This window comes from Mirounga angustirostris, unplaced genomic scaffold (assembly GCF_029215605.1).
Source record: "Mirounga angustirostris isolate CCGP_5_RB_7025 unplaced genomic scaffold, mMirAng1.0.hap1 SCAF_10, whole genome shotgun sequence".
Taxonomy (NCBI): Eukaryota; Metazoa; Chordata; class Mammalia; order Carnivora; family Phocidae; genus Mirounga; species Mirounga angustirostris.
Window position 1 is genome coordinate 24,382,202 of NW_026991718.1, and position 14,479 is coordinate 24,396,680.

A 14,479-nucleotide genomic window follows, 5' to 3' on the forward strand; every position below is an offset into this window, starting at 1 on the left:
GCTCACCACAGTCATGGCATCCGGCTGGACTCGGCAGGTACTGGCTCTCTGGTAGGAATATATTTTCTGCTCCTAAGTTCTCCATGCCCTCCCCGTGTCTCTTAGGAGTAGGTCAAAGCAGAGTACTTAAAATAGATAAAATGAGTGTCATCAACTGGCCTGCAGGAATTTTATCAGAATGTGTTCAAGAAGCCAAGTGTAGATTAGAATCTGTGCCAAGGTTCATATGGGCATTCTGTCCTTGGCTCAAAAAGGTAATTTGTTTAGGAGCGAGGAATTTGGTGATACAGCTTTCAAAGAGTCTTTCTTTTGAGTCACCCATCCCTAATTTGGACTGGACACCTTCTCTGTCTTGTGCATGATTATCATCCTAGGATCTTCCTTCATGATCATCTTGGAGAGTCCCTTGACCTCTCACCTAGGTAGGATCTCTTCTTTCCCATATTTCATCTCCATTAGTCTTTATTTACTCCTTTGTTTTAGGAAGCCCATCTTCAAATAGTTTCTTGAAAAAAGATTATATGGGAGGTTGTTTTGAGGTTCTGCATGTATGATGATGATGTTCTACTATCTTTACATTTAATTGATTGATGACCAGATGGAATAATTTTCTTGAGAATTTTGTAGGCATTGTTGTTTTTATCCTGCTTCTGGTATTGCTGTTGAGATCTATTTCTACTGACAAGTCTAAAGCCAATCTAATTTTTGATCTTTTGTGACCTGTTTATATCCTCTCTAGAAGTTTTGTTAAAATGTCCTTTTGTCTCCTCTGTCCTGAAAGTGACAGTGCTGTGCCTTGGTGAGCATCTGTTTTCATCCATTATCCTAGCTTTCAGCAGGCCCCATTAATGTGGAATTTGGAGAAATTTTTTGAATTATTTTATTGCTGATTTCAATTCCTCGCTTCTCTCTTTTTAGCACTCGTATGGTTTGCATATGGGACCTCCTGTCTTGGTCCTCTAATACTCTACTTCCCACCTCTTTATCTTCTTGACTTTTGGGGGGATTTCCTCAGCTTTATTTTCCAACTCTTGAGTGTTTAATTTTTGCTGAACATATTGCTATGTTGCCAACTTCCAATAGCTCGTTTATTCTCTGAATGTTTCCTTTCTTTGTTTTATTTAACAAAGAACATGTTTTTGTTTACTAGATACAGTATTTGTCTTTCTGAAATGTTACTTTTCTTTTTCTTGAATAGTTTCCCTCAAGTATACTTTTTTCTTAGTCTTTAATGTCATGTTAAAGGCTTTTCTCAGATGGCTCATTATCTGCTCACAATAAAAAATAGGGGACTTAAAAAGCCAATTAGGAGCTTGTACGTAGGTGAGGCTTCCATGAACTCTGGCCCTCACTGTAGGGTGATTTAGGTGGACCATTTATTAAGGAGCCCTCAGTGCTTCTGTATTTGATCTTTCTTCACAGTCTGGTGAGATCCCCAGATCCACCAGATCTACTGACGCTCCAGTAGCCACTCACCACATCGAATGAATGGTTCCTCGGTTGAATTAGCCACATTTCAAGTGCACGATAGCCACATATAGCATGGCTATCATACTGGACAGCACAGCTACTGAACATTTCCATCACTGCAGGAAGTTTTATTGGAGAACGCTGGAGTAGGACTGAAATCTTGTTCCCAGCCACTGGAAAGCCCAGCGAGGAAAGACTAGGTCTCAGATTCGGGATTCTCTGTGTATGGTTACTTAATCCCACTGTATATCCCCTAGTCCAGAAGCCTAATTTTACTTTCTTCAGGGTTAACTCTTTGTTACTTTTATTGCTCATTATTTACTTTTTGGCCTTTAAATCTTTCTGGTACCGGTTCCAAACTCTCCACTGCATTTTCTGGGAGTGCCCCTGGTTAGAGGTTCTTTATCTCACCTCTGTCAGTATGAACAGCGTTACGGACCCAAGTCCCTTATTTCTTTAGCTGGAAATACCGCTGATATTATTGCTACCTTACTTTTGAGGCTCTTGTTGGGATTATATGAGAATGTGAAGTGCCTATTTTAAGACACACTTGACATTATCAAAGTAGAGAGTAAGGTTCTTTTAAAATCTCAAATTTACAAATCCACTATGCATCTGACTTGCCCCACCACATGCTTATGAGGTAAGTAAAACAGAATAAAGGGCCACTGAGATTAGGATACTGGACAGTTTGACCAGATAATTATTATTACCTAAATTATTTGGTTTTTTGACCCCAGCCTTGGAGTAATCAAATTTTGAGTGTTGGCAAAATTTTGGAGTATTTACATGTTAAGGACCTTTTAGTTGCTCATGAATAATTGAATCCATAGGTGTTGAATATGTAACTGCCACGAGCCTTCTGTAAAGTGCCTGGCAAATATTAGGTGCTCAAAAGGTAGGCCTTTGAGAATTTTCTCCAACCTCCCCATCTGTAAGCATACAGGTTAAGTGATGTGGTCATGATCATCAGCTCTTGCGTTGTGGAGCTGGGTTGGATGCTCTTGGCTCATAGACTGCTCTGATACCAGCATCTGTCAATGCTAGGATTTTTGCCAACAAGTTCCATGTACCTGCCCATTTTAAAAAGAAGAGAAGCTCTTTGCTCTTAAGGTTTTTTAACAAAACCAATCCATTCACTCATTGCATTGATGCTTATGTGCACCATTATCACTTATCCCAAAATATGCGTCATAGGCCTTAGGTTTTTTCTTGGTGACACGTCAAAGGTGGTATTTTTGGCAGGCCTGGGTGTGTGTACTTTGTCCTAGGACCTGGCTCTTGTGATTCTTGCAGCTCCCCACTGTGTACACTGTACTTCAGTAGTATCTGATGAGTTACAGTTCCCTGCTTAAGCGATGCTGTTTCAGATTTCTGTGACTCTGCATGTTCTGTTTTACTACCTGGAATTATCTTTCCCTTCCCCAACCTCACATCCTCCAAGAGTCTAGTGCATTTTTTTAATCCCTTTTAGCAGAGTTCATCCTGCCTTACTTTGATCTATCCTTAACACACGCTGCACGTTCCATTATATCCTCTCTTGTAGCATGCAGCACATTGAATTGCAGTTACTTCTTAGTATACCTTTTAGACTATGGGAGCAAGGCTAGTTAACATTTCAATTGTGAGGTGATTAAATAAGGACGTTTTATGAAGGAAAAGAGGTTTCCTTCCTGAGCAAGAAACTAAAGGCATCTGGTCTATGGATTTGTTTACCCATCTCCCCCCACCCCGTTTGGGGGTGCTTCCAGTTCTTGGCAGTTATGAATAATGCTGCTATGAACAATGGTATACAGGTTTTTGTGTTGTCGGAAATTTTCATCTGTCCTGGATATTCAGTAGTAGGATTGTTGGGTTATCCGGTAAGCATACATAATACTTTGCCTTGCCACCAGCAGTATGTGTGAGTTCTTACTCTTCTGCATCCTCATCAGTACGTGGTATCGCCAGGTTTTTGTTTTGTCTTTTTCAATTTTAGCGATTCTAAATAAGTGTGTAGCTGTCATAGTTGTTAACCATTTTGTCTGTGAAACCCGTGAGACTTGGAAGCAGGCAGAATGGAGCTGGATTAAATACAGAGCCAAGGAAGAGTTCCTGAGGAGGCGGTAGAACAGCTCAGATTTGCGAGAGCTTGGTATGTCTGTCATACTCACGGTCGTGTCCCCAAGTAACTAGCACAGGGCCTTGCGCACACAGGAATCTCTTTGTATGTTTATTGAGTCATTGAACAAATGATCAAGAGGTTAAGGAAAAGGCAGGAGCTTGATGGAAAAGTAATTTTAGATTAGACTTGCCCTGAGTAACCCCAGTATGTTCATGGGACACATCCTTTTATATCTGAGTCTTTGTTTACAAACACGTGGTTAGAAGCTGACTCGGGTCTCTGATTCCCAGCCCCTCAGTGGGAGGGAGGTGGCGTAATATCCTGGAAGGAAGTAGAAGGCAGAAAAAACTTGGTGCTACCAGCTGGTTATGGGGACTTAGGAAAGGTTCTTTGCTTGATCGATGTAAAATGAAAAGATTTTATTAGATGATATCAATATCTAAAAGAAAAAAATATAAAGGAGCTTAATCACATCAAATGAGAGTGAAGCCCAGCTCTTCAGGGAGTTTAGGGGTAGGTGTCTAGACAGCTAGCGAATGGCTCGAGGGCAGAAACAAACAGAGCAACAGAGGGTCCTTAGAGGGTTTCAGGCAGAGGAGCAGTGCTGCAGATTGTCTTTTTCTTTTTCCTCTTTTAAAAAAGCTTTCTTGTAAAGACTGGAAATAAGCTGCCTAAGTGTCTTCTTTCAGTGCAAAGAGGAGAGCTTGGGCCTCAGAAAGCGAGGCTGAGGGTGCGGAGGAGCACATACTGTCCTGAGCTGGCCAAGTGTTCCGCTTCTGCTCTTCAGAGGTCTTTCTCTCCGCCCTCACTTCGAAGTTCAGATTGTGAGTTTAGCAAAAAACCAGTCCCCATATATTCATTCTCTGTACTTGATAGGATTTTGTATACATACTCTCAAGTACTGGTAGAGATTTAAAAACCTGCTCCACACCCAGATAAACTGGAATCTGTGTAAGAGATTTGACCGGTTTTATTGTTTGTCTGACATTTATTAAAGCACTTTGACATTTGAAATTTTGTTTCCTGTTCTGAATATTTAAAAAGAATCACAGCTCTTGATGACTGGAATACCTTTTGTAATTTAAAAATTTTAAGGCCATTATTGTTTTCATAATTTTAATGATTCTAACAGTTTTATCCTGAGGCAACCCATATTTTTGCTCTTGTTTAGGTTGTAAAATCAAATGTTTGATTATTCATTTTAAACTGTGTTTCCAACAGTTTATTTAAAAATGTCAATATTAAGCATTTCTGGTTATGAGGACCCTGAAAGTAATCTTTTGGCAAATAGTTTAGGGAAGTGAGGAATCTGACTTCTACTTAATCTTTCAGCTCATAAAGAAAAAGCCAGTTTAAGATGAGTTGCCCAAAGATACTACTTTCAGGTTTTAATGTGAAGAATTAACATATCTAGATTTTTAAAAAAAATTTAGTGCACTCTAAAATTGCCAACACTTTCAGGCAGTCACTCTTAGGAAGCTGTTCTGTAATTCTTGGTCCATTAAGTCTACTCTTTGTAGTGGGATACAAAAAAACCTCTGGAATATTTTAAGGTTTTGTGTTGGGTAACTTCTACAGGTTTATGTTAATACTAATAACCAGTTAAAAAAACAAAGCCTTCTTAAATGAGACAGCTTTTTTTTTTTTTTTAGGTTAGACATTTACTCTGAGAATATTGATTTCTAATGTACTGGAAGTTTGTTAGACCTGTAGGACATCTATGAGGGTTACCTTTATGGTATTCAAGCTCTTATATTCTTTATCTGAGGCTTTTCTGTAGCCCTGTAATGAAAGATTATTTTATGCATTTTCAATTTGGGCAGATATATGTATAGTAACAATATATATATATATATTTTATATCTTTCAGAATCATGGTGTCATGGAAAGGGATTTACTTTATACTCACTCTGTTTTGCGGAAGCTTTTTCGGAAGCATTTTTATGCTCGGCCCCTTTTTACCTTTGATGTTTGTAAGCCCATCTTGGTATCGCTGGATCAACAACCGCCTTGTGGCAACCTGGCTCACACTGCCTGTGGTAAGTTACATGCCTGATAAGGAGACTGGACCAAAGTGGCCCAGCTGACCAATTTTTATTTTGTTAGAGTCAGATTTAGTCAAATGTTAGAAGAAACCTATAAATCCTTTCTGGAGGAAATACAGGAACTAGAGAATTAAATATAATTCATGTCCTTGAAGTAAAATATCTTGAGAGCCATATTCCAAAATTACAAGTTTCTTTTATATTCCTCATGAAGTTTATTTTCCTTCATCGAGGTATACTTTGAAGAATTTTTACATCATTAATTTTGTGTTTCCATTTGTTTTACAAGATAATGGCAAAAATTAAGATTGAGAGAAACTGTTTTTTTGAACTCTTGATATTGATGTGATTGATTTAATTCTTCCCAGTAACCACAGAATTTAGGAATAAAGTGGTTTCCCATCTATGAGCTAGAGTGACAGCATCTGTAAAGTAAAAGTATGTACAAAATGTGTAGTAGATTCTTGGAACAGACAGGTATTCTCTGCAAGGTCAGTGCATACAGCTCTGAGCACATCTCCCTGATTCTGAGCTGGCAACTGGCAATGTCCTGTAGGATTCCAGTCCAGCCCCGTCCCTCGTCTGGACTAAAGCTGCTTTAGCCCTTCCATGTTGCTGCTAGTCAGTAATGCCTTCTCCAAAAATGGAGTGACACCCATGCACTGCCTTTACCTTGAATAGCTTATATTTCCTGAGACTGTTCTGTTCTTTCTTTTTCCTGAGCAACAGCTAGAACTTAATGTTACTGGGTTTATGGAGCAGTCATGGTGGGGGTGATGAGGATATACCTGACCAGGAAAACAAGGAGGGAGTTCTTGTCCTTCAGTTGCTGAAGGATCTTTTTCCACCTGTGTCTTTTGAACTGCGTTGCACTTTTCCCCTCAGGCAGCCCACCCTTGTTATATCTGCAGAGAAGAAAGTACGCTAATGCTGTGGGGAGCTATTACAGTGCACCCTCTTCATATTTTAAAAAGGATTCCTCTGGTGACTAATTTTAAGAATTGCATTTGTCCTTTGTCAAAGGTTAATTTTTTAAAAAAATTATTCAGTTAACTGTTTTATGAAATGTGATCATGTTAAACTAAAAGTAGTCCCGTCTCTCCGTCTGTCCCTCCCTTCTCTCCTCTTCCCCCTTTCTTTTCTGTTTTTGCACTTAAATCTGTAAGCACAAAGAAAGGGACTATAATAACTATAACTGGTATGGTTGCATATTTAATCCAGATTACGGAGAAGAATTATAAGATTTTGTTAAAGGGTAATGATGGTCATAGCTGTTAAGCACTTTAGGATGCCTTCCTTCCAGGCACTACCATTATCCCCAATTTACAGAAGTAGTAGAAGCTTTGAGAAATTAAATAATTTGCTGGAGGTCACATGCATAAGCAAATTATTTAAGTAGAGCTGAGATTAAACTCACTTTGCTGCCATTAGAGCCTTAGGTGATAGGAAAACCTTGGCAGGGTCACATGGCACTTTAACTTCCAGTGGTAAGTTCACTGGGACCTTATGATTGTTTCAAAAGAAGGAGGTTTGGAGTTCTTTCAAGCCAGGGAATGCCTCAAGGGAAAAAAATTTGAGAAACTGATAACTACTAATAAAATCAGTCTCAGTGGCATGATGATTTCTCACAAGTCACCAGGTTCACTGACCCTCTCTTCTGCTACCTCTATTTAAAATACCGTACTATCAAGTTCTAGAATTTATATTGGGTTCTTTGTTGGTTTCATTATGTTCTGAGTTTCCTCATCTGTTTTTTTCCTGTAGGAAGTACATTGTATTGAATATTTGTAATATTCTTACATTATCAGTATGGATCCTCCTTATACATTTATGCAAAAATTCTTTTTCGTTTCATAATAGAAGGAAGGATTTTTTGGTAAGTTAACTGTTGTTTATGGCAAAAGTAAGCAGCAGGGTCCTGGAACATTCATCCAGCAACTATTTAGTAAGTGTCCACCGTGTGCCAAGCATATTGCTAGAAGGTAATGACGAACAGGACAGATAGGACTTCTGGCCTCGGGGAGGTAATAGTGTTCTGCCTAAGCTAACTTGCCTACTTGTAGGTATGCACCAGCTTGACTAGTTTCTGTCTTTCATTCGCCTGAGAGACTGCCTCCTTTGTTAGAGGACAGAAGGTGACTTCTCAGACCATTAAATTAGCTTTAAGGATATGAAGTCCATTGTTTCATTGCAGTCTTCAAACAGACCATTTAATATGGAATATTTGTTTTGTGGTGTTATTTACAAAATGAGTATTTTTCCATAAAATATCATACTTATATTAAGTAAAATAAGCACATAATGCCCAATTCACATAAGGTTAACTGTCAAAAGTAGATATTTCTAAAAAGTCCTCTACAAGCTATCTAAATGTTAACTAATTCTATTTATAGTCATTATAAAACCAGAGACATTTCATTTAGAAAACTTTTAACTTTTTTAAGATTTTTATTTTATCATCTGTAAAATAAGGAAATCGGACTGAGCCATTTCAGATTCAGCATTGTGTATCTGATTCTAAGGCAGACATTTGGAGGTAAATGATTATTTGGTAGTAATCATACATTGTTTTACATTTCATTTAATGTCTTAAATTTTCCAGTGCATAATCTTTTGAATATGAATCACATTTTTGGCTACTTCTCTCTACCAAAACCTGAAGGGTTTTGAAAATTTTCTTCTAGTTACTACAGTGGTAGGAATCATTGCAATTGCAAAGCTTTAGTGTCCATGATCAATCTATTTTCCTTGGAGAGCCAGTATAAGTAGAGTGCTTATTGGTACAGACATTTGGTTTCACTATTGGCCTTACCACTTTCTAGTCGTTTGAACTTGGCGGAGCTACTTAGCCTCCCTAAACTTCTCTTTTCATTTGAAAAACGGGGGTTCTAATACTACCTACTTACCTCAGACAGTTAGTTATTCTGACGACTAAATGAGGTAGTGAATATAGCCTTTTCAGAAGTAGCTCTGCTCCCTGATGTCATGCAGGGACTCAGATTCCTTCCACCCAGCCTGGCATAATACTCTTTTATATGGTCAGGACTGGTCACTACCACTTTTTTGCCCCACTCTGCAGGAAGTGGGTCTGGGAGGAAGTCCAGAGCACGTGCTTTCCTTTAAACCAGTGAATTACAAATAGCACCTCTCTCTCTTGCTCACCGTGTTGGAGGGAACAGCGAACGGCTGTAATAACATCTGGGAAATATGGTCTTTCCTCTGGGCAGCTAGGTACATAACTAAAATCTTTTACTCTGGAGGAAATACTGGACTTCACTCGACAAATTCTGCCGTAGCTGCTTCTGCTGTGTTACTATCACACAGCATTACACCATACACTATGGTACAAGTCTTTATACAACTCCAATTACATGCACTAGGGTGGATGAGGGAAGAGTGGAAAGATAAGAATGCCGTTTTTTTGTTTGTTTTTTTAAATTTAGGGTTGCCCCCACCTCCACTGAAAGTGAGAGGAAATGGGAAATGTGAGGGGTGCTGTATTATAATTCTTGTGTTTCAAATAGCATGTCGACCAGTGACTTCATCTGATGGTCAGCTGGAGAAAACTGTTGCAACAGTCCAGAAAAAACTGGCTGAGCTGGATTTATTTAGTGTACTGGTCTCCCTGAGGTACCTTTCTGAGAGATTTTCAAGGGTTAAGTTTCAGCTATTCCTGACTTTTGCTTTATACACACGCAAAATTCAACCACCACTGTAGTATTAAATTAGTGTGTATTTGAAAAAACTTCTATTACCTGTTTAACTCACTGCCTTGATTCTGAGTAAGGGCATATCAAGCAGAGTCTTTCAGCTAAGAAATTTATAGAAGTTGAATGCCTTATAACTAGGTTGCAAAAAATTGTCAGGGTGTCTTTTATGACCTTTTATTTCACACTTTTACAGGGTGCTAAAGGAGTTTTAATTAGAAGCAAATAATTTTTTTTACTCAGTGAGAATTTAGTCTTTTCTCTGCTATACACGTACTTTATTTTAAGCAATCCCAAACAGTTAAAAAAATGTTCACTAATAATAGATTAGGTAAATGCACTTAAATTATTGCTTCACAGAAATAATCATAACGATCTCTTTTGTAAGCATCTCTTGTGCATTAAAATTATTTCATTGGCAAGATTTTTCTTCTCTCACCATTTTTAAGGAGCACATTTTTTTGTGTTAAATGCAGTACCACAGTAAAATCTTCTAGAATCTTAGAGTTAGAGGTCGCCCAGTCTAACCTATCTGTGTAAGAATTCCTTCCAGAACAGTCTGCAGAGTGACCAGTCATTTTAGGACAGTTCTGTTCAGCATAATCAGTATTGTCAAGGTCAGACTTTGCATGTGCCCGGTGCACTTTTTGCGTCTCAAGATTCGGAGTCTTTCCAACAGTCCAATTGTTATTTAATAACCTGGGATTATGAAAATTATTTGGAGTTCTGTCCTTTCACCCTAAGTCATGACTCAGGAATTGAGAGATCATTTGCTAACTCCCCACCTAGGACACAAGTCTCTTCCACAGCCTGCTGATTCCAGTCCAATCCTAGAACAAAACAGGTGTTCAACAGATACAGAGTATAATTTCTGCCTAGACTGCCGCTAAGAGAAGGGGCACCGTGTTTGATGAGTGACTTGGGAATTCAGCGCCTTAAATAGCTAAGGATTTGAGGAGCTGGGCCTAAGTGGAGTCTGAAAAGCCCAAGCAGATTGGGAGATGGGGAGCGCCAGAGAGTTGATTTTACCTCAGACTAAATAGTCATTGGAATGATAAATGAGAGCTTGGGGCATGATGGCAAAACTGATTCTCTGTGATCATGAGGGGGAACCTCTCTGTGTTTTCAGACACGGTGGGACACTTGGAGGTAGTGATTAGTGGTCTATATAAGATCCTCAGAAATTGCTTCTGTAAAGCATTATTAAATTTTATAAGATTAGTTTTTCTTCTATACTAGTTTATGTTCTAGACTAGAAAAAAAGACACTATTCTCACATTTTTTCTATAACAGCTTTTAATGTTTATATGATTAATCAGTTTATTTGAATTCTGCAGTTTAGAGACGTTACAACCTTATCTCTGTGTAGTTCTGCCTTTGCAGGAGCTATAAATAACATTGACTAGATAGGTCTTGTCTGGTATTACAAATGATTAATGTGAGTTTGAGATTTAGGCTGTCCAAAAGGTTATATATAACTTTCAGGCACATTCTGATGAAGTGCTGGATGGCAAGGGAGAGAATGCCATACGATATGCTCCTGGACAAACAGTCTGGATTTATTTTGACATTTGGGACCCACAGGATACACGTATTAGAAATTGCACTTAAAAGGTGAAGGTGAAGGTTTGGGATTTATAGGCTTTAAGATTTTTAACTCTTTTCTGTGGTACAACACACAATTAGCAGTCAAATTCATCTTCCTACTAGTTAAGGGAAGGGCATCGTGCATTTCAGTTCTTTGCTTTCCAAATGATAGAGTTTTTACAGAGTGGGCGGATCCAAATTAATAAGCCATAGATGGTGACTTCACACTTGTCTTAAGTGATTCATTTTGGGAGGTGATGGTCCTATATACTTAAAGCCTAGAGGACTCTGCCATGATCCTCTCCATCAGGAAGTCTTTCTACATAGAGACTTGGCTTCCCAAGACTTTGGAGTGGGGGTTATAATTGAGTGGTTATGGACCCTTTTGAAAATCTGATGAAAACTGCAGGCATTGAGCAAAGTACCTGTGTATACATTTTCAAGAGGTGTTCGTATTTATTTACCCCTTGAAGGCCATCCTTCTAGGACTTGATGTTAGGTTAAACACTCATGCCCTAAAGTGAATCTCAGCTCTGGGATCTGTGGGATATCTGTTTTACTCTGTTAAGATGTTAACACTCTGATTCCATAATTCTTTGGACACAAAACATTCCTGACTTTTCCTTAGCTAATATTCCTTTTAATCTTTTTTTTCTTGGTCCACTCATCTGTGTCATATATATCCAAAGTTAGTAAAACATAAATGCACACTTTAAAATGATCTATTAAAGTGTAACTATCAAACAGGTCAAGAACTAGAGTATCAGAAAGTAGGTGGTTTGCTGGAGGGCTGAGAAGTTACAACCATCTCGTAAGATAGTCATTTCCTTGCTGTTCTTTGTAATTTTACATATGACACTTCTTGTTTTGCTTCTCTCAGCATTATGCTTGTTGTGTGCCATCCGTGTTGTTGTAGATGCCTGTAGTTCATTTACTTTCATTGTTGCTTCATATTCCATTATACGGCTATACACTTCTATAAAGGTTTTTATGATGTCTTTTCTCTGCCTTGGACCAGTTTTCTCTCTGTTAATAGTGAAGTCATATTTTAACTAGTAAATTTTTTACCTAAAAATTATTTGCAATTTAAATAAGGGATTGAAATCAATAATTAAGTTTTCTTATCTTCTGTTTTTTTTTCCTCCACAAAACCAGTCTGTAATATATTATATGCCTGGTTATCAGAAAAGTTAATTAAACAAATTCAACAAATACTTGAGCATCTTCTACGTAGAAGATGCCAGGCTGCAGCACTTTATAAACATATAGTTATTTTATTCTTTATATATTGTTATGCAGATATGTATATGTGTTTAAAAAGATCATAATACAGAAAGGTATAAAATGAAAATTTTGACTTTCTGTTCCCTCAGCCCTATACCCGGTGTTAATTATCCTTTCTAGAAAGTAATAATCTTATATATCTATAACCTTAAAAAGAATCTTCTTGCATGTCTTTTACACTTTTTAACTTAATAATATATCCTGAAGATTTCAGTGAAAGTTAGCATTTAATTAGGAAACTGTCAGAAACCTAAATTAATAAAACTAAAAATAGAAACAGGGCCTTTGTATTCTCATTCTTCCGGATTTATTATCAAAGCAATAATCTTGAGAAACACTATGGCTTTGACTTATTAGAAGTCTGATTTATTTACAGGATATGATAAAATTTACCTATGGGAAACCATATTTTCAATTGTTACATGTCTGTATTATTTATTCCTTAGGCATTGCTGGAGACCATGTTTGGTATAAAAGTGATTATAACAGGTGATGCGTTTGTTCCTGGGGAGAGAAGTGTCATTATCATGAATCATCGGACAAGAATGGACTGGCTGTTCCTGTGGAACTGTCTGATGAGATATAGCTACCTCAGATTGGAGAAAATTTGCCTCAAAGCTAGTCTCAAAAGTGTTCCTGGATTTGGTAGGTTATTCACAAATTATTTTAAGTTGTTCATTTAATATGTTACTCCCAGACACCCACCCTAAAACTACACAATAACTTGTTAAACTCCACTTAAGTATTAAAGTCATTCCCATTTTTTCCTCACTAGCCTAAAAACATGGATCCAAGAGATTAAATATTTCAAAAAAGATTAAAATAATGTTGAGAAAATAAGCTCTTCTCAAGATAAGGGTCCCAGAGAGACCAGCACTTTGAAGAATATGAATTAATAGTTCAGTAACTTTTTATTGTATGTTATGCTTGTGGTAATTTAGGCCAGAGAAAAATGAACTGATTCATTCACATTCATCTAACAAATATTAATTGGATACTACTAGTTGCTGGCATTTTCTGAACTTTCCTAATCCATAGCTTTTTTTTTTTTTTTTTTTTTTTAGAATTCCTAGCAGTGCAACATGCCGTATGGTAGACAAGTAGGGATATTTCAGCATTGCATGTTACAACTTAATCTTCCTCCACTTAATGTGAAATGGGGTGGGGAGCAGACTACATATGTATTAAACCAGCTATTCACATATGGGTATATGAAAACTCCCTGACAGCTTTATCTATTACATCTCCACTTCTGTGGTTTCCAATGTAACATTGATTATTTGAATTCTTTGCTTTCTAAAATTTGTGAGGGCAAAAAGGTAGGTGTTTTCCTCAGGATGGACTAGTTAGGAGGTTTATACTCTTGGGACACTCTTTAGGGTTAACATCCCCATAAAACTAGCATGAAACTGCAAGGCATTTTATGACCTAGCCTCAGAATTCATATAGTGTCACATCTGCGGTATATTACTGGCGAAGGCAGTCACTATCTTCAAAGATTCTAGGGGAGAGCAGAGAGAAATGTCGAAGACCTTACCAGTATTTCCAAAACTGCCACTTCCTTTAAAAGGACTGATGAAGAAAGAAAAGAGAAGACCCATGTTGCCAGTAGCAAGAATAACATCTTGTTTGTTCTTGATTCTACATAAAATATAGTAACAGAATATTAAAACCTTATGCAGATGAGTTTGAAAATTTATATGAAATCAGGAAGTTACATACAGAAAAATACAACTGACAATTTTGTCAACAGTGACAAAAAATTTAAGCAGTCTTGTATCTAATAAAGAGATTAAATCCATAATTAAAAGTCTTCTTAACAAAGGTTTTTTTGGACCTTTGTCCAAACGACAGCAGCCTGATTTTTCTCAGACTTAAAAAAAGTGATCAAATAAATCACTCATCTCTTCAGGATGACTAGGAAACAATACCATAACCTTCTAATTGCCTTAACTAGAGAAATAAATTCTAAGGCCTTAAGAGTAGAGGGGCATGAACAACTAAGAAATAGCACAAGCAAAAGCATCCTCAAAAAGAAAAAGCCTAATACTAAGTTCCAGAATACTGAACACAGGTCAGGACATACTGGTTCACAACACATGCTATAGGGAAATGATTATAGAAAGACATGTGACCTGAAGACGCAGCCTCAGAGAAGCATTACTTTTGAAGGAGAATCAGATACAAAGAGAAGAGTTAGCTCCCCATAGAGGTGTGGCAGTGAGGAAAACAAGGAAATTAAAGATCCTGCAGGAAGGAAAAGAGGGGCAAAAAATAATAGC

General features: G+C 37.5%; 1 protein-coding gene across 14 annotated transcripts in view; it reads left to right on the top strand.

Annotated features, from left to right (window-relative positions):
• The window catches only part of LCLAT1 (lysocardiolipin acyltransferase 1), a 233,680-nt gene that overhangs the window by 67,349 nt on the left and 151,852 nt on the right, over positions 1 to 14,479 (top strand). For all 14 annotated transcript variants that reach the window (XM_064572069.1, XM_064572065.1, XM_064572066.1 and 11 more), the window contains 2 exons: positions 5,445 to 5,613; positions 12,644 to 12,842. In XM_064572069.1, coding sequence (XP_064428139.1) covers positions 5,449 to 5,613; positions 12,644 to 12,842 — 364 coding nt within the window. In that variant the 5' untranslated portion in view covers positions 5,445 to 5,448. The remainder of the gene's footprint in view (positions 1 to 5,444; positions 5,614 to 12,643; positions 12,843 to 14,479) is intronic.